Source organism: Wasmannia auropunctata, unplaced genomic scaffold, assembly GCF_000956235.1.
Source record: "Wasmannia auropunctata unplaced genomic scaffold, wasmannia.A_1.0 LD335728.1, whole genome shotgun sequence".
NCBI classification, from domain to species: Eukaryota; Metazoa; Arthropoda; class Insecta; order Hymenoptera; family Formicidae; genus Wasmannia; species Wasmannia auropunctata.
The window spans coordinates 94,486-113,804 of NW_012027162.1; the positions used below are offsets into that span (position 1 = coordinate 94,486).

Sequence of the window (19,319 nt, forward strand, 5' to 3'; positions counted from 1 at the left end):
AGAGAGAGAGAGAGAGAGAGACAGAGAGAGAGAGAGAGACATACAATTTCAACATTTAACATGCGATTTTAAATAGTGTCAGTCCGATTTTGGCGTGTGACCCCCTATTAAAACGTTTCACCGCGCCAAATTAGAGTTCGGCAATTAGTTGCAAATTTTCGCCTAATTCCAACCGGCACCGCCCGCGCCCGCGGGCGCATCGTGGCGTCCAGCGAAATAATTTTCAGTTATGGCACGATTGTCGCGTACCTTGCATTATGCATATTTCACGGGTTATCCGGCGCAATACGTCCGCTCGCTCGAAGCGCGTATCTCATTTTGGAGAACATACAGAGAGAGAGAGAGAGCCGTCGGCTCATCTATCTCGTGTGCGCGCGCGCGCGCGCGCGTGTACTTGCACGCGGGCGTATACATTAAATTAAATGGACGCGCGCGCGTTGTCGAGTGCCTGTATACATTACGATAATTACATCCAGCGAAATAGCGTTACGCACAAACAACCGACCGACTGACGCCCCGAAGGCATCATCGCGATAACTCGTCTCGCAATAATTTCACGGACTCCATCGACTATATCCTCCTATCTCTCTGACAACGGAGAACAAACGATTACGAAATGCGCCAACGTTAATATGGCAGTATTGTTATTTTTATCGCTTTATTTTCTCGCTGCTGTTGTCGGAATTATTAAATATCCCCTTCCACATGCCAATTAATTATAGTACGTCTTTGTGCTCGCAACGTCGACAATTCTCCAAAGAACTTTCGTCGGGAGAATCTATATAGATAACAATTTATCGGAATATAAAATACCTTGAATGTAAAGGTGAACCGTCATCTCGTCGCGGCCGTAGGCGTTGGACGCGATGCAAAAGTACCGTCCGCTGTCCTCGCGGCTGGTGCTGACGAAGCCGAGAACGCTGACGGCCCCGTCGGTGGTGTTGTCCTCCTTCAGGGTGTAACGATAGTCGGGGAGCTTGGGGTCCAACTGGGAGCCGGCTTTCTTCCAGACTATCTTCAAAGGATGGTCGCCCTTCGCCTCGCAGCGCAGCGAGGCGTTCGAGCCCAGCCTCGCGGTCTGATTGCGATGCTTCTCCACGAAATGCGCGGGAACTGTTATTCAAACGGGATGGAGAATTTTATTTACAATTGCATATTCAACTGTTAGGTCAACATACATTATTTTAGATTTATTTTATAACGCAGCCGTTATTCAAATAAACGAGCGGATTCTGTTTGATGGAAATTGAATTCTCGAGTTTTTCCTTCAAGCATCCATCAAGTTTCAGATAAAAGTTCTATTTAATTTTATATGCAATAAATTGTGATACATGTAAATATCACAATGTATATATATTTCTGTCACAGTGTATATATAATAATATATTTCTTAAAATGTTTTTTTTTATTATGTAAAATTATAAATAAAAGTTTATTTCCGATCACAAAATGTAAGCCAACTCGAGAGATTTATGGCTAGTATAATAGAAAAAGACAGATCTGACCAGGTCGATGAAAATAATTGAAGATGATTATAAGATTTGGACACTTAAAATTATTTACTCATATCGACGAACTATTTATTTGATTATAATTTAGTTTATAATATGCTTTAAATTATATTTTTAAATAAATCGATTTAACTAGCGTTTTAATAACTGTATTGATGTCACGCTTATTTTAAAATTAAAATGAAATTTTGGAGTTTGGAGCGTAGAATTAAGAATTAAAGACATAAAATCAATAAATTAAAGACATCAAATTATTATTGTTTAAAGATATTAAATTTGAGAAGAGATGTATTATTAATAATGAATTTTATCGTTAACGTTCTAAAAGCTAGAAGATCGCGTTTCGCATAAAAGTTGCGCAAGTCGATTATTTCATCAAAAAATATTTTCTCAATGTCTTAATAGGATATAAAGTGGATCAAATTGACTACACGGGTCAATCGTCACACTGTTGATAATACCTAAAGTTTCGAACGAGATCCAATTAGGGTTAATCGCCAATTAGTAGGAGACTAATCCTTCCAAGAGGAATTATGAGAGAGAGAGAGAGAGAGAGAGATATTTTATCTCGCAAAGCTTTAGCGCTAAAGCATTTTCTGTAACTAGAGATAGTAATAATGGGAGGTTTAATGACGTTTCTATGATAAAAAAAGTTGCATTTCTCGTTATTAAATTGTCGTTTTCTTTTGACAATTACATTAGATCAATTAGATAAAGAACAGACGTTACAAAGAGAAAGAGATTATAGAATAATTTTTATATTTCCACTATTATAACAAATATAATGAGATCTCATTTGATGAATTTGCTATATTTTTATGAAACATTTCTTGGTAGGGACTGTAAATAAGGCTTTTTAAAATATTGTATAAAATTAAAAAAATATATAATTAAAAAAATGCTTTTAACAAGAATATAGTTTCTAAATTCTTAAAAGCATTTTTTTAATTATATACGCCATTTATACAATATTTTAGAAAGCCTTATTAAAATATAATAATCATTTATACTTATTATTTAAAAGTAAGTTACATAACATTATTAGCAAACAATTGTAAGAACGGAAAACGCCAACACGGTCAAAGCGGATCTTGATGCTTCCATGATTTTCTAAAGTGTGAGTCTTACGATTTTTTTTTTGGTTCAAATAAAATTATTAGAAAACTATCGAATATATAGTCTGAAAAAAAATTAGGTCACAAGGAGGTTAAAATTGGCACGTACCGTTGACGGTGAGATAAACGACTTTACTGAGGCCGGCACCGATGCCGTTCACGGCCTCGCACAGGTAGAAGCCCTCGTGATCTTCCTGGACCCGGCCGAACACCAGCGAGCCGTTGGAGTGTATCCTCAGGTCCTGCATGTGCTCGTGGCTGGCTATGTCGTGATAATTGCCGGGCTTCTTGCCGCTGCCGCGCCGCCACGTGACCAACGGCGGCGGGAACCCGTCGGCGTGACAATGCAAGCTCAATCGGGGCATTCCCTCCGACGCGCGGGCGTCCTGCGGCTCCACCACCCATCGTGGCGGCACTGACCCACAATACGCGATCATTAATCGATTGCCACGGATATACCGTTACGCGACAATACTACTACAACGACGCGGTCCGGAAAGGCCCCGTTCGTGATTCCAAAATCCGCAAGCGGATGACGAGATAATTGTGCTTTTTCACAATTAATTTTTTATTCAATCCCTCGAATCGCGAAGAAAGTTTCTACGATATTTCATTCTCAATTAATTATCGAAAGACTCAAGCTAATCTGATTTAACGCAAGAAATTTTTGTCACGGAGAGATAAATTAGCGAAAAGTTTACGCGTGAATTGACGAATTAATCGCGGAAGTATATAAAAGAATTAATCCGAAAAGTGTAATTATATTTATCGTGCTGATGTTGAACTTTCAAATTTTGATGACGTCGCGTTTTACCTGGAGGACACACTGAATTCGTCGCGGGGGAAGAGGAACGCTCTCCCGGACCTCGTCGCGCGTTTCTCTATCTAAGCTTATTGTGTGCGCTGAGGCAGGAGCGAAAAGTTCCCGGGGAGAGAGGATTGGCCTACTGCAACTTCCTACTTCAGCTGCCGCGAAAGTAAAGAGAAACAGGATTTTTGAGGGTGCGCGAGGGAGAGGACACTGTGTGGAGAGTGTCCCCTTGGGATTGCGGACAAACGGCGCGAAACTTTCGCTGATAAAAATTACGGATTGTCCGCCAAATGCATTGGCGGATCGCCACCTCCGCCTCTCTTCTCGCCACCGTTTCTCCGTCTCTGTCCCGCGACGAAGAAACCGACGAGAAGGGCCAGGGGAGGGGGAGACGCAGAGGGGAAGGAGAGACCGACTGGATAAAGGGAGAAAAGTGCGGTGAAGAAACGGTGCCAAACGTGCGCGCGCGATGGAGATGGATTTTTCCATCGGCGACAAATATATAAGTAAAAGAAATGTCGATATATAAACACCACACAGTGTGATGACTCACAGAGAGAACAGAGCGGTACACGTGGACACGATAAATCGGTGCTGTGCGAATTCAATGCCACACATACGAAATGTGCACGATCAATTGTTGCGTACAAATATGCACAAGGTGCGCAAAATGTGCCGCGCGTCCCGTCCGAGCCGAACGTTTGCGCGCCGAATTACGCGCGCATTCATTTGCATAATGCGTCCCGTGCATTTATACGCTCGCGAATCGCATATTATTACTGTTCAATCGTGATTAATAATCGGTACAGGGCCGAAGCGGATGAAGGATGCATTACGTGTATTACCCGCGAAACTCGAGCTGTATATACGCGGACAAATTTGTTATTTGGGGCCGAGTACGACCACCGTGTGGCGTACGAGTCACACACAAGTTGCAGGGTAATAGAATCAACAAAGCGGTGGACAGGGCACGCGCAATAATGAAGACGTGGACTTATCGCTGCAATTTATTTTAGCGAGAGAAATAACACTGCAGTCTTCGTCTCTCCCCAGAGGTACTGTATTTTTAACATTATACGTTCCAGAGTTTGGGGGAGCGCTTTAAGCCTTCTCTTATTCTTAATTCAAATACCTCGACTGCGCGGCATCCGATTGCCCCCTCCCTATTATATTAATTCAAATCCGATAAACGCGATCCTTCGATCCTTCGTTTTCCCCCTCTGAAGTTCGACGTAACGATTTTGCATCGCCGCGGGAATCGATTATTCCCGGCGAACGTTCGGATCAAACGAGACCGCGAGTTCGCCTCGGTGCGAGATACATAGGCGGGGTTAGATAGGCGGCATACGAATTTTCGGCGTGACGGCGTGAGCAGGGGAGAAAGAAGAAGAAAAGAAAGGGGGGAGGAAACGAAAGAAGGAGAACGAAACACGAGGCGCGAGTCGTCACATCGCGGGAGAGAGAGTCGGTGCCAAGGGATTAGTGGCGCTCGGGACCAAATAAGAGAGAGAAATAAACTGAAAAACGTGTCAGTGCAGATATGCGTGTGCTGGGTGAAGTGAACGTGAGTGGGTGCTCCAAATTGAACTACAAGATTGCTGCTGCTGCTGCCACTGCTGCTGCCGCTGCTGCTGTTACTGCTACTGCTGCTGCTGCTGCTGCTGGCTCGCTCGTGGCTCAAGACGGATGTGGTGCTATATATGCGAAGCCGAGTATCGTGAAGTGGCCGTATTGGCCCTCTCGCATGCAGTATACATATTTCATTTCGGGCTACTGCGATCGGTGTTGAATACCGACAAGCGCGCGGACCCCCTCGTACATCGGTCGAGATTTCATTTCGCGTTCCTCTCTTATTCTCGCGTGTCTCTCCTTTTTTTTTTTTATATACTTGTATATTTCGAATCGTCGTGTCCCGGCACACGATGTTCAGCGGTTCTCCCGACCGACGCAACAATCGATATACAGGTATGTATTATACAACGTACATACAAGAGCTTGATGCTTTTAAACTAATAATGCTCCTCTCGACTTGACGTCGTGGCATTTAAAGAAGATATACATCGGCCGCTCGGGTCTCGACGCCGCGCCGCGCCGCTCCGAGAGTCGTCTCGACTGTCAGGAGGGTCGGGTGTACCGCTGCGTTTGACACTCAGCGGAATTAATGCGGAGAGAGTAACGCGGTGTATGCGATCGCAGTACTTAATTATCGCGATAAGTGGCAGAGAGTGAGCGGTGCAGGTTGAACGGTGCGCCCGCGTTGTTGCTAGATATGTATCTAGATAGAAAATATATTACAGAGGGGGGGGGGGTGGATCCGTGGGGTGAAATAACACTATATTATGCTGTGCTCAAGTGCGTTGGTGCGACGGGCTTGCTGGCTGTGCGGCGGCGGCGGCGGCTGCTGCTGCTGCTGCTGCTTCGTCATTTCGCGCGTATCATCCCGTAAAAAGGACTCTAGAGCTGCGTTTATCCGGATAGTGAATTGTTCTCGTGCGTCTCTCGTGAATATCCGGCTGACGCACGCGCGCCCGCGATGCGCGCTCTCTTTCTAAAAAAAAAAATATTCCCCACGCAACTATCTCGAATTTAATGAACGGACTTCGCGTAGGGTATCATAGAAAAATATTTCCTCTGGCTCTTTTGTGGAAAAAAAAAGACTCGGCGCAACAAAACGCAAAATATACCGAAATATTGGAACGGGAAAAAAAAATTATTGGGAATATATATACCTCGATACGGAACATTTTCAAGCGGGATGCATGGATTATATTCGCGAGAGTATTACCCAGAGTGTATTACCCAGGAGAGATCTGTCAGATATTGAAAGTGCCGGTCGAGTGGCTTTAAGCGGCAGAAAAGTCGTACGGAAAAAATAAAAGATATTTTAGGTATAGACTAAAATTTGCATGAGGCTCTTAACGTTACTACATAATGTGGAATGTATAATGTGGAAAAAACTTAAATATATTCAGTGATATGCTAAACCAAATGTAGTGATAATAAATATACCTTTGCTTTTACTTTCGTAATTTATTGCCGTCACAATTCACCAATTGTCTCAACCTTTTCGACGGATCTTTTCGCTTAAAACTTTTTGAAAATTATATATGTATCTCAAATCTCTTGCGAATTTCTCTCCAGGACAATCAATATCAGTTAACCGTATATCGTAACGCGCAAAACTGTTTGATTATATCGCAATTATAATTATACGTCACGGAAAGAGCGGCATCGGCGAGACGCAAGGGTGGACTAACTCTCCCTACTTTCGACGTAATATCACGATTTATTATCTCTGTCAGCTCCACGTTGCGTATAACAGTATAACGCAAGCGCGACGGCTTACCTCCGTTTAACGGCGTATCAGAATTCACGGGACGGATATTACTTCGTAAATTAAAAAAATATTACCTCGCGGGACCCGGATAAAAAGCTAAGCGCGCACGCCAATTCCGTGCCTGCCCCCGAGCGGGCTCGACATCCGCTCGATAACCCTCGTCGCGATAACCCGGATATCCGGTCCGTTCGCGAAATCCGTGCGCAGCCCTAGCGCGTGACTCTTACTTCATGCTATTTTCCGAATCGACGGCTGCGATGGCGGCGGCGGCGGCTGCTGCTGCTGCTGCTGCTGCGGCGGCTGCGGCTGCGCTTTATATACGTGACGGCGACGGGGTACGGCAACCGCGGGTGAACAGAATCTCAGCGGGTGACTTGGCATTTAAAATCTCGGCGAATTCGGTTGATTCCTGTCTTGTATAAATTCCTGGGTCCGATCGCCAGAAAATTAATCTCATCACTCTCCTATCGCCGTAAATTTGTCGGCGACCGCAAACTGCATACCGGCAGTCCGGCCGGTGTTCACTCCGGCAGTAGATATAAAGACGCTATGGTCAGACATCGCTGACCGTTGGGAAATAAAGAGTCTCAGGTATGCTACACTTTTCTGCGGTAAAAATACTTCGTGAACAGCGCAAGTAACAAGAAACTTAGAGAATGAAATCGTACAATTTATATTAAATATAAAACTATATATCTATAATCTATATCTTTATATATATATTTTTTCTATTTTTATCTTTTATATTTCTTTATATATCTATATCTTTATAGAAATAATTTCAAAGTAACAAAATGTAATCGTACCATTTATGTTAAATATAAAACTACACTGAGAGAAAAATATTTTGTATTTGTAACTATAATTGCATGGTAAAGAAATTATGGTTAGGAGCACTATTTTTATAGTTATTATTAGTATAATGTTAATAATAATAATCTTATTTGAATATTTCTACCAAATATGAAAAATTTTACTATAAATTATAATAGTTTTAAATATTAATACAGTAAAAAAAGAGATATATATGACAAATAAAATAAATATTTTTATGTAGTAAATGCAACTGTAATTATAACAGTAAGTATAACAATTTTCTTAACATTTGCTTATTATTTATATTGAAATAATAACTAAAAAATAAGTAAACAAAGAAATAATAATATCAATCATAATGTATAACCATAATCCATTGTTAAAACAACTATAATTTGCATGGTTAAATTGATTATAATTTTATAGTTGTCCCCGAAATTTAAGTTATAGTTAATTTATGGTTTTTACAACTATATTTTTCTCTTGGTGTATACATATATATATGTATAATCTATATCTTTGTCAACCTTTATCTCTTACATATCTTTATGGAAATAATTTAAATTTTAAATTATAATTATCAACAGTCAAATCAATCAATCAATTTAAATTTATAAATTATAATTTATCATGTAAACAGTACATTCAAGTTTATCAAATTAGTAGTCCAATGGCTCATCTTTTATTCCTTTTTCTTGAAACTTTTCTAAAAAAAAAAAAGCCTAAGATTTTACGAATCCGATAATCTTCTAATCACCCTTCGAATTCGTTCACCCGCCGTCGCTGTATCGTCGCGAAGACAATGGTGCAGCGCTGCCAGGTGCAAAAACAGTGACGTGAGAGAAAGAGAGAGAGAAAAAGAGAGAAAAAAAGGGAAGAAACACAGGCTCGGTGCGTTTTCTGCGCGGTGCGGTTTCTTTACTTTACCACGAACGATCAATTCGGCCGTCCAAAGGACCTCGGCCACCGAATTGCGCGCCAGGCAAGTATAGTTGCCGGTGTGCGCGGCGGTGACGCGCTCGATAACTATGGCGCTGGAATGGGCGTCAATGTTGGTTACGCGCAGCCCAGGTGGTGTCTGCGAGTGCTGTCGGAGATCGTTAATGGTTGCGGCGGCTGCGGCGGCGGCGGCGGCAGCGGGCCCGTAGGTGGCGGCCGCCGTGCCGGTGGCGGAAATCGGTTCGCCGTCCTTCGACCAGATGATCGTGAACGGCGGATCGCCCTTCTCGACCATGCAGGTCACCTGGGCCCGCAGACCCTCCGACAGGTCCTTCTTAAAGCTAAAGGGGGCTATTGTGGGCGGAACTGCACAAAAAAAGAGAGAGAAACAGCTGATGATTGTGAGCGTGAAGCGAGTTTCATCCGGACGGTCTGCCGCTGTTACCGCTGCTCCGTGTAGCTTCGTCGTGCCTTCGTCTCGGCCTGGTCGTCGTCCACCTACAAATACCTGGGAAATCTTTTAGCTTAACTTTTGACTCTCGGATTCGCGAGATAATTCGACCGTGTACTCGGCCGTATTCGACGCGTGTTCGCGATGAGACCTGTTCCGTCGTCGTTCACCGAATCCCCGAGATTGAACTCGACGGAGAGAGACACTGCCAACTGTGTCAGGCAAAACACACCGCCGAGATTAGTTGTGTAGTTTGACTCGCCGAGGCCAGTTTCACGGGTCGGTTAACAACGGTGGATCCGCGGTCGCTCAGTTCCGCGTTCAGTTCGAGGTCTCGAGAAGTCGCTGAACGCCCGCGGAGTTTAACCGGGTCGATCTCTCGGATTTCTTCCGTCTCTCAGTTACAGTTGTCGGGCAAAACGGGAGAGGACGTTAATTCGATAATTATATCGTTAACGCCCAATGTCCTGTATCACGAGGGCGAAAGGTGAATTGCGCCGAGGATAGTCGTCGATATTGGCGGTGCTCGACTTACATGACTCCGTCATTACGGACGGGATTAGGTATCGATCGTTAGGCAGAGACCTCGGGAGTGACATTTAATTATCCTCCCGGGCGATACGCCGTGTCATATTTGTTGTGTGGTCGCGTAAGTGTGTATTTGTACTGGAATTAAAATAATATTGAATTAAGGGCAAAGAGAGAGAGAGAGAGAGAGAGAGAGAGAGAGTGAGAAAGAGAGAAAGAGAGAGAAAATTAAAATAACGCAGCAAGAAATATTGCATTATTCCATCAACGTCGAACAAGATAGCGAGATATATACGCGCGGCTCTCGACTCGCGTGGTTAATAATTGATAATATTCGCTCACGCGAAAAATGCGCGTTTTAAATTCACCCTTCATTTGTTGATTTTTCCACAAATGCGTATCTTCGGCAATGCAAATAGATCGTTATTTACTTCCATTTAATACAGGTATATTTCGCGCATTTCTTTTCATTAATCGTTATCCACGCGAGAATCGAGAGCAATTTGCAAGGATCTATCCGCATCACCGACGTCGAAAGGGTTACGACCCGTAATGGCGGACATAAACTGCGTTTCCGAGGTTTGCATGGAACGGGATCTCGCATACGTGCGTCTCTCTTTCTCTCTCTCTCTCTCTCTCTCGAGTGTTTCGACGCTCGCGTATTCCACGAGATACACGAACGGCGAAAACAATCAAGCGGAGCAGAGAGAGAGGGACCGCGAGAGAGGGGCGAGGGAGGATCCGTTTTCGTGCCCGGTTGTCGACTTTTCGACAAGAGGCCGCGGGAGGGAGGTGGAAATAGGGGTAGGTATAGGGTGACGTCGCGACGAGCGTAATGCCGCGGAACGACAATAATAACTTGCCTCGTTGCGCGCCGCGCACGTTGCGATACGTATATGTGTGTATAGGTATACATACCGGAGAACGGGGTATACACGACAGCCCCGAGGGTATTAGAACAGAACGCGGGCGGGTTGTTTGAGAATAATTGAGGAACCGCGCGAAAGGGCAAGAGGGGGGAGAGATAGAGGGAACCAGATAGCGCAGCGTAACGTGAGTAATACCCAAAGAGGTCTGTCGTATATACGCGGTGATACATACGTATATAAATGCTGATATACACGTACAAAGGTGCGCGAGAGGGAGAGGAAAGAGAGAGAGGACCCACATACACATACACACACACACACGAGAGGGTTGGACGGAGAATCCGGGTGGCACGGTTCTCCGTGCCACGAGGTAACAAAGAAGCTTCTCTTCACCGAAGAGACGCCGCGTTGATAAATTTCGTCGCATAGTTCCGGCAAGTGGAGTCGGAGACACTTCGCGGGAGTTTCTCCGCTCTCCCAAAACGCCGAAGATAATTTGGCGGTCGGCCGTCCCCTTAATTGGACGCCCCCGATACGTTACATCGATAGCGATAGCACCGTGAGCGTTATCTAACTTTAGAGGTGTGCGAGTCATGCATTTGCATGGTCGAATCGAATCAAATCGAATTTTTGATACCGTATGTTCGAAATTGAATCGAATCTATAACCTGAAATTTTCACTTCGAATCGAATCGAATCTGAATCAAATTCCCAGATTCATATTAATGTTATAATTTAAACGTAAATATCAAAATTTATGATTTACATTATTTTACGCAATGATTTAAACAAACTGAACATCTGTTTTCGATTTACATTTCATTACATATAAAATCACGAAAGATCGTGATTTTATATGTGACATTTTGAACTAGAAAATGTGTAATTAATAATATGTGTATACACGAATAGTTAGAATGCTTTCGAACATTTTATTAATCTACATATATGGATCTACATTATGGTATTACATACATCGAAAATACTTACTTATTCGTTAGATGTAAAGAATAATTGATCACGCGGGAGATATAATTGAAGCAAATAAAATAGGCGATCGATTCGAAATCGAGCACTGTTAAATCTATAGTGTAAAATTTAACCTTACTTAAGTCGCCACTGCTTTTACTTATAATAAATAGTTATTTTTAACTAAAACAATATGGTTATTTTTAAATAAAACAATGGAATTTAACCTAAATTTGGGTTAAATTTGAACTGTTTTAAATTATTTAACTCCAGTGTTTTAGTTAAAAATAACTATTTATTAAGTAGGAGCAGTGGCGACTTAACTAAGGTTAAATTTGGCACTATAGATTTTACAGTGAACTATTATTGATCTGAAAATCTTGAACTATTCGATTTCGAATTTTTTCGATTCGAAAACAAATCCATTGCGATTCGATTCGATTCAATTCGAGTTCGAACTTCTTCGCACACCTCTGCCTAACTTACGCGCCACCGCCGGATCCCTTTGGAGTTGAGGTAACGAGTGCGCGACGGGGCAACTCGCGATTTTAAAGTGCCGAGCATCGAAATCTCTCACGTATCGTAAAGGAAGCGATTTAAAAGAGAGGCTTCAAAGAAGTTTCCGGAGCGGATTTAAGAGCGGTTTAAGAGAGATTTCGGAAGCGCAATCCAATACTCAAATAAATTCCAATTTTTTTTGTTCTTTTTTTTTACGATAGGCGTTCTCCAGGCTCGAAAAACTCGGTATTCGCTATTCGCGAGGGAGCGGAGGAAGATATAAATAGAATTACCTGGAAGAAAGGTATAACTTTCTGTAACGGCGCGGCCGCGCGCGCGCGGGTTAATTTTATTCCGTCACGTACGCGGGAATAAAAGTAAGATGCGCACGTGGGAGACGGAAGGGAGGTGCGAGATCTGTCCTCCTCCCACGCTCCTCGGTCGTTGCTTGTCAACGCGAGACGCACGGTAATCATCCCGCGGCGATTCGTTCCTGTACACGCACGACGCGACGGGGGCTTCGTTCATCGTCGTTTTCGCTCGCAGCGGTTTGCTCGCCGAGAGAAGGAGCGCTTTTTATGCGCACACGCCACCTCGTCCTCGGTAGGGAAATGTAAACGCGCAGATAGCCAGGGGGACGGTCTCGTCTGTTGACGAGAGATTGTACAGCACACATCGACGCAACTACCGGACGTGTATACACACACACGCGCGCGCGGTCTTTGAGTGATAAATATCTCGCCTCTGTTCTCGGCCTTCTTCTCTATAGCAATGTAGAACGCGATGCAAACGCGAAGGGATCCGCGCGGCCGCGCGTAATCATCGGCGCGAGGCATCTCTCTCGTTTCTTCGCTTCAAATTTATCAATTCGATCGAAATATGGTTTAGGTTTGAGTTATTTCGCGTTGCGGCAAAGAGCTGTCAGATTATTTCGGCGGGAAAAGTTTCTACGGGCGAACATCCGCTTTTCATTTTGCCGTCGGAGACGTGACGGTTATTTTTCCATCTCGGATTTCTCTCCTCTTTCGCGAGCTTCATATGCGACATCCGGCCCGGTCAAGTGGAGTCCCGCTCGGAGTCGCGCGTCGATTAAAAGCGATCGCGGTACTTGCCGGCTGCACGGCGCGGCGGGCCGCCAATGGGAAACATGCATATCCGCGCCAAGTACGGGAAAAGAGCTTTTAGCGGAATAAACTCGAGGGAAAAAGAAACGAGCGTGCCGCATCCACGAAAGAAGTGGAATTAGCGGCTGTTGCTCGCGACTACGAAGACTGGTTCGAAAAATCAGGATAAATCTCTCGATAGGTATTTCAAGAATCTTTTCTTATAGACATACGTAAAATGATAAAGTTAAGGTTTATGCAGTCGTCCTAATTTTTACATCCAAATGTCATTCGAGGAAAATACGAAATCGAGATGCAATGAAAAAGATTTTCTTACATCTCAAAGGAAGAGAAATTAAAAATGAAAGGAGTCTACAGCTCGTAAAATGATGCAGAGTCACGGTGCCATCTTTTAAGTAGCAGGTATTGTGGCGGACATATATTAGCTCGGGTTTTGCCGCACTGTTAAATCTATTGTATGTAGTGTCAAATTTAACCTTAAGTCACCACTGCTCCTACTTAATAAATAGTTATTTTCTATATTTAAATAGTTATTAATTAAAATAATGGAGTTAAATAATTTAAAATAGGTCAAATTTAACCCAAATTTAGGTTAAATAAATAAAAATTGTTTTATTTAAAAATAACTGCAATGAAAAAAGTAATCTTGCAATTATAGCGAGAATTATTTAGATACGAAAAATTAGCTAAAACGGATAAGTGATTAGTAAGCATTGCCATATGCCACATATATTTTGTATTTAATTAATATAGATAACAGAGACAGAAATTATATCTGAACTATTTGTCAAATTTAGCAAGAAAATTTCTCTATGACGTTTAATTAGTCCAGATTCCAATCATATTTGATTATGAGACCTATATTTTCTTGCATATATTCTTAGAATATTGCTGTTATAAATTCTACGTATGACAAACAATTTTTTAACAGATACAAAAAACAGCGATATAATTTAAGTGTAATATTTAGAATTCTAGTTGGAACAGCGAAATATTTCCTTGAGTGTATATATTAAGTAGGAGCAGTGGCGATTTAAGTAAGGTTAAATTTGACACTATAGGTTTAACAGTGCGGAAGATCATCAATTTTGATCACGCTATTAAAAAACCTTTTTTAAGCCAAAAGAAACGTTCTCTAGGAAAAGGGTCATCGAACTCGACTTCTTCTGCCAAAAATTTTTCTATTGAGCCACAGAAAAATCGTTTTTTTTTTCAAAAAAAAAAAGGTTGTCAAAATTTAAAGCGCTCGCCCGGAAATTATTTTCGTGTGCCGAAGAGCCGGAGATTCGTCGGAAAAGCCGGAGTCTCCGAAAACCGGGGAGATGGCAACCGTGTGTGCAGGATCGAGTTTTCGAATTTCTTTTTTTCTCTTTGAAGTTTCGGGGAAAGGATGGAAGTTGCGAGAGGGACACAGAGGGTGAGTTTCTCCGGGCATGGCATCCGGTCGGCTTGGCCAGTTGCTGCGTACCATGGACCAGGAGGGACGCCGTGCGGGACGTCTTGGCGGCATCGTTGCTCGCCACGCAAGTATAGTTGCCGTTATGCGCGGTCGACGCGCTCTGTATCCTCAACGCGAGATCGAACTCGCCGATCTGGTGCGTGGTGGCCTCCCGCGGCTTCAACGGCCTGCCGTCCTTCAGCCAGGTGATCTTCAGGGGTGAATCGCCCTCGCTGACCGCGCAGGTCACATGCACCCGCGCGCCTGCCTGGATATTGTCGGGAAAGCTAAACGGATCGATTTTAGGCGGTACTGCAAATTACAGAGGAAGCACGAGAGTTTATTTCACATTGCGACGACACGTGCGATCGTCGTCGCCGTACAGTCGTCGTCGTCGTCGTCGTCGTCGTCGTCGTCCTCGCCGGCGCGGCGCAGCGTCGCGCCGGAAGGAAGTCGAGAGGAGAAGGAATCCCGCAGGAGGACGCGCAATAATTGTTCACGCAATACTTCGATGTCTCGCGGAAGAGAGAAAAAAAGACAATATATACTAGCTATATTGCCGTTATTGCAGAATGTTGCATTTCATCGTGGAATCGATTTCATCCAATTTCGAGGCCGCGTGCTTATTTTGCCTCTGATATAATTTCTATATTGGGGAAAACGGCAAAGAATTTATGCATTGGCTTCACGTTACTCGAAATAGCTACAGCTATACCAGTTAGCGGGAATATTCAATATACTTGTAGCCATATATATCCGATTTTCGTGATTCGATATCCTCTCGACTCTCAAAAGATTCGGCTCGAAAAAATTGGACGGCACATGAGGAGTTTTCCGATATCGCGCGATCTAATTTTCTCGGGGGAAAAAAAGTCGCGAGCACGTTTTACATATCCTACCTGCGTGCCTCGTTCGACGCTGCTTCGATCGCAGCGTAAAAGTCATGCATCTGAAATGGTCATCAAAATCCAAGAGAGAGCTTTTAAGATTGATTTCGATCAAATTGCGCTATCCGCTCTCTCGAACGCTACGTGCCGTTAGAAAATTTCTTAGAAAATATTTCGGTATTGGGTCGTGCTATTTAGGGGAGGAACAACAGTGTCTGAAGTGTCTCTATAAATCAGTTGAGGCGATGGTGAATTTGTACATTCAATATAAAAAACATAAAAAACGTCTAGAGTCAGTGTCAGAAGAAAAAAAAACTCTCCATCTTCTCAATTTGCAATAAACTTCCACGGACATTCAGTTCGTGATGTCGTTTGTATCAAAAATATAATTATAATCAATGGACTTTCGAGGCTTTATGGACTTTATACGAATAATTTATTACGGAGTTATCATAATTTTCAAACGACAACCACTTTTACAGCTATTATTAATGCATTAGGACGGCAATAAATCTGTACTTCACGGACATTAAGAATCTAAACGCGTGGAAGTTCTTTGCTCGAAATAATTTATCTCTCGAAATATTCCAGTGCTTCGAGAGAGAAATCTTACAGTAGAATCGAGCGTCTCTCGTGGCAGAAATGAAGTGACGGGGACGGGGTGAGGAGGGAGGAGGATGGGGGAGGGGGGAGATTTCTTTTTAAATCACAGAAAGTTCACCGAACTTTCTATCATGCACGGTAGCGAAGGCGGGAGGAGGAGGTCCCGCGTTCGATCTCACAAAATAAAACATGTACTTGTATAGTTCTTCTATCTACCCCTCCGTCCGTATTATACCCACGGGAACGCACTATATTACACGCGTGAAGTGCTACAAATTTTCGTTTCTCCGGGCGGTATCTATCGAGTCGTGGCGCGGCGCGTACCTATATCGAGAAAAGAAAATTCGTCGTTCGCTTCGATACGACGAGGAGATATAAAAGTCCGCAAAACGTCCGTGCGATTCCGCGCGCGCGCACGGCTATCAATTTAAAACTTCCCCCGCGCGCGAAGAGGGAGGTACGCATTTCGGCCACATTTCATTTTATCGACATGATATTCTTTTATATTAGCCGCTTGCTATTCTAAAGCGGAGCGTGTAACTCACTCCGAGCGACGTTTGTATTCTCCTCGCGCCGAACGATGCAGTGCATACATTATCGTTTCCCCGAATCGCGCGCGATTGAATATTTTTTTCCGGAGATCGAAATTCGGAACCGACGGCGACGAGCGATCGGCAGGGGTTGAGGAGGAGGGGGAAACGCGAGAGGTCCCGCCTCGTTTCGACGGCGCGTAACAAATCCGCGAACGACGTGACGCGTCGACGAGCAATTTCTTCCGATAAGTCGACTCGACGTTCCCCGGCACTTCATCGTGAAAAGCACTTCGGCGCGATTACCGCCGCGACGACGACGCGAGTCGGCTCTCGCGGCGAGGTGGAGGCCGCCGCGGGGAATCCTCGATGCAGCGAGCGGATTCATCGCGTCGTCTTTCATCGAACGACGCGTGAAATCTGGGATGCACCTACGCGGGAGAGACACTGTTGTTCCAATTCAAACGCGAGTAAAATCACAAATCGAGGGAGGAAAGGGGGAGGAAGAGTGAGAAAATCGGTGTGCGCGGGAGCGAGATGACTTTACCTTTGACTTCTATGTGAATGGTCTGCGAGTCGGAGCGACCCTGCTTGTTCTTCGCGGTGCACGTGTATGCGCCGCGGTCGGTGCTGCTGTCGACCCGATGCAGCACCAGCGTGCCGTTCGCCGACACCTCCTGACGTCGGCTGGTCGGTAAGATTTGACCATCTACGAGGAAAAAGCGCACCGCGTTTCATATATAAACTCTGACGACTCCTTTCGAGCGGAAAAAGCCAGTGTGACGCGCGCATGTAAAAATCTGATCTATTTCATGGTATTCGATTTGTAGGAAGTACACAGAAAGAATGATTTTGTTGAATGGTCTAAAAATTTTGCTAAAAACAGATCTGAAAATAATTTTTTGTCGAATCATTAAAATAATTTGTTGGAATGTTGAAACTGATAAGCATTGCTAATAAAACGTTTTGATATTTCAGCAATCGCTTCAACTTTCGCACAAAATTATTTTGATTATTAAACAAAAATTATTTTCAGATCTGGATTCAGCAAAATTGTTCGTTCCGTGTAGGTGAGCTACAATATATTTCAGGCAATTATTCAACCGAACAATAATGCTGAATTAATGCAACAACTTATAAATTATATAATTATAATTATAAATCAAAATTTGTGGATGTATTATAATTGTTTAACGTAATAAAATAGAGAATTAATATATAATTTCGCAATGGGGAATGCATTTTTAATCCCTTCCCTTGGCTATGTATAATGTTGTGTAACGTTTGTAGTCTCAGTTTATGCAGTTCGTCCGAAAATTACAATTTTCAGTATTCACATAACAGATCCCGCGTTCTCATGTTCGAACGAAATCGTAATCACGAAATGTTTTTCTTCGCCCGCGGCCAAGTGTGAATTTTAATCGAAAATCGCGCGGTCCGCGGAGGTGCGATATTTGAGTTTAAATTATGCATTTGCTTTCCGTTGCGCGCCGCACTGCCGCGCGCGCCGATCCGCGCGAGACCGTGGCATTGTGGAAAATGCGGTTTTCCACTGATTTTGCACCGCACTGACGACGCACGTCACGACGGCGCAGTCGAGTGTTCAATACGCTTCCACCGTTCGACAATCGACTTCGAAATTGTTGCCGAAGTGAAGTTACCTCGGTGTACTCCCAGGAAGCAGATGAATACAAAAATAACAGCGTGTGCGAAGATTCACAATATTAGATAGATAAATGTCGAAAGATCGTAAATAAAATATATGTATGCCCAAAAGGACAGAAACAAAATGTAGAGGAGTTTAACGTGACTTTAAATGATATACATATAATACTAAAAATATGTAAGTATAAAAAATATATTTTTAGGAATAACTGAACGATTTTCTACGTGATATTTTACGGTATAAATCGAAAGATCGTAACTAAAAACGAAAGATCGTAAATAAAATATATGTATGCGCAAAAGGACATAAACAAAATGTAGAGGAGTTTAACGTCACTTTAAATGATACATATAATATTAAAAATATGTAAGTATAAAAAATATATTTTCAGGAATAACTGAACAATTTTCTACGTGATATTTATACCGTGACGGTATAAATGTCGAAAGATTGTAAATAAAATATATGTATGCTCAAAAAGACAGAAACAAAATGTAGAGGAGTTTAATGTAACTTTAAAAAATACAATCGAACCTTGATAACTCGAAAACCTCTATAAGATGAAAATTTTGTTCATTCCCTTCCGCTGCATTGAGAAAAACTTCTATAAATCGAAATAAAACCTACCTTAACTCAAATTATTTGTCAAATATTAAGATGTATTATTTTACCTTTTCAACTTGAATTTAAAGTAGTCAGACTTCTACAAGTCGAAGTTCACCTTTATAAGTCAAACTTCTATTGTCGCTGCCTCTATAATTCGAAGTTGTAATTATATGTGTAACTGCATGAGAAATAGCCTGGTATTTTGTTTTAAAATTATATTTATTATATGTATGCAATAAATACAGTCGAACCTCGATAACTCGAATCTCAAGGGACCAGGAAAACTGTTCGAGTTATAGAGTTTTCGACTTATCGAAATTCGACTAAAAGAGGGTTAACATATGAAAATTCGACTTACGGAGGCTTTGTACGAGAGTTTATAATTTTTCGATTATAATGGCTTTTAGAGGAAAAAAAATCAATATTTAACAGTAAATTATTTATTGCATACATATGATAAATGTAACCATAAAACAAAATACCAGGCTATTACTCACACATAGCTACAACTTCGAATTATAGAGGCAGCGACAATAGAAGTTCAACTTATAAAGATGAACTTCGACTTGTAGAAATATGGCTACTTCAAATTCGAGTTACAGAGGTAAAATATATATCTAA

At 42.6% G+C, this 19,319-nt stretch overlaps 1 protein-coding gene across 1 annotated transcript in view; it reads right to left on the minus strand.

Annotated features, from left to right (window-relative positions):
• The window catches only part of LOC105456293 (Down syndrome cell adhesion molecule-like protein Dscam2), a 78,207-nt gene that overhangs the window by 23,433 nt on the left and 35,455 nt on the right, over window positions 1-19,319 (minus strand). Inside the window, exons 5-8 of the mRNA XM_011700240.1 lie at window positions 16,974-17,135; window positions 14,437-14,718; window positions 2,736-3,041; window positions 814-1,113 (exon numbers count right to left, since the gene is read on the minus strand). Of these exons, the coding sequence (XP_011698542.1) occupies window positions 814-1,113; window positions 2,736-3,041; window positions 14,437-14,718; window positions 16,974-17,135 (1,050 nt within the window). The remainder of the gene's footprint in view (window positions 1-813; window positions 1,114-2,735; window positions 3,042-14,436; window positions 14,719-16,973; window positions 17,136-19,319) is intronic.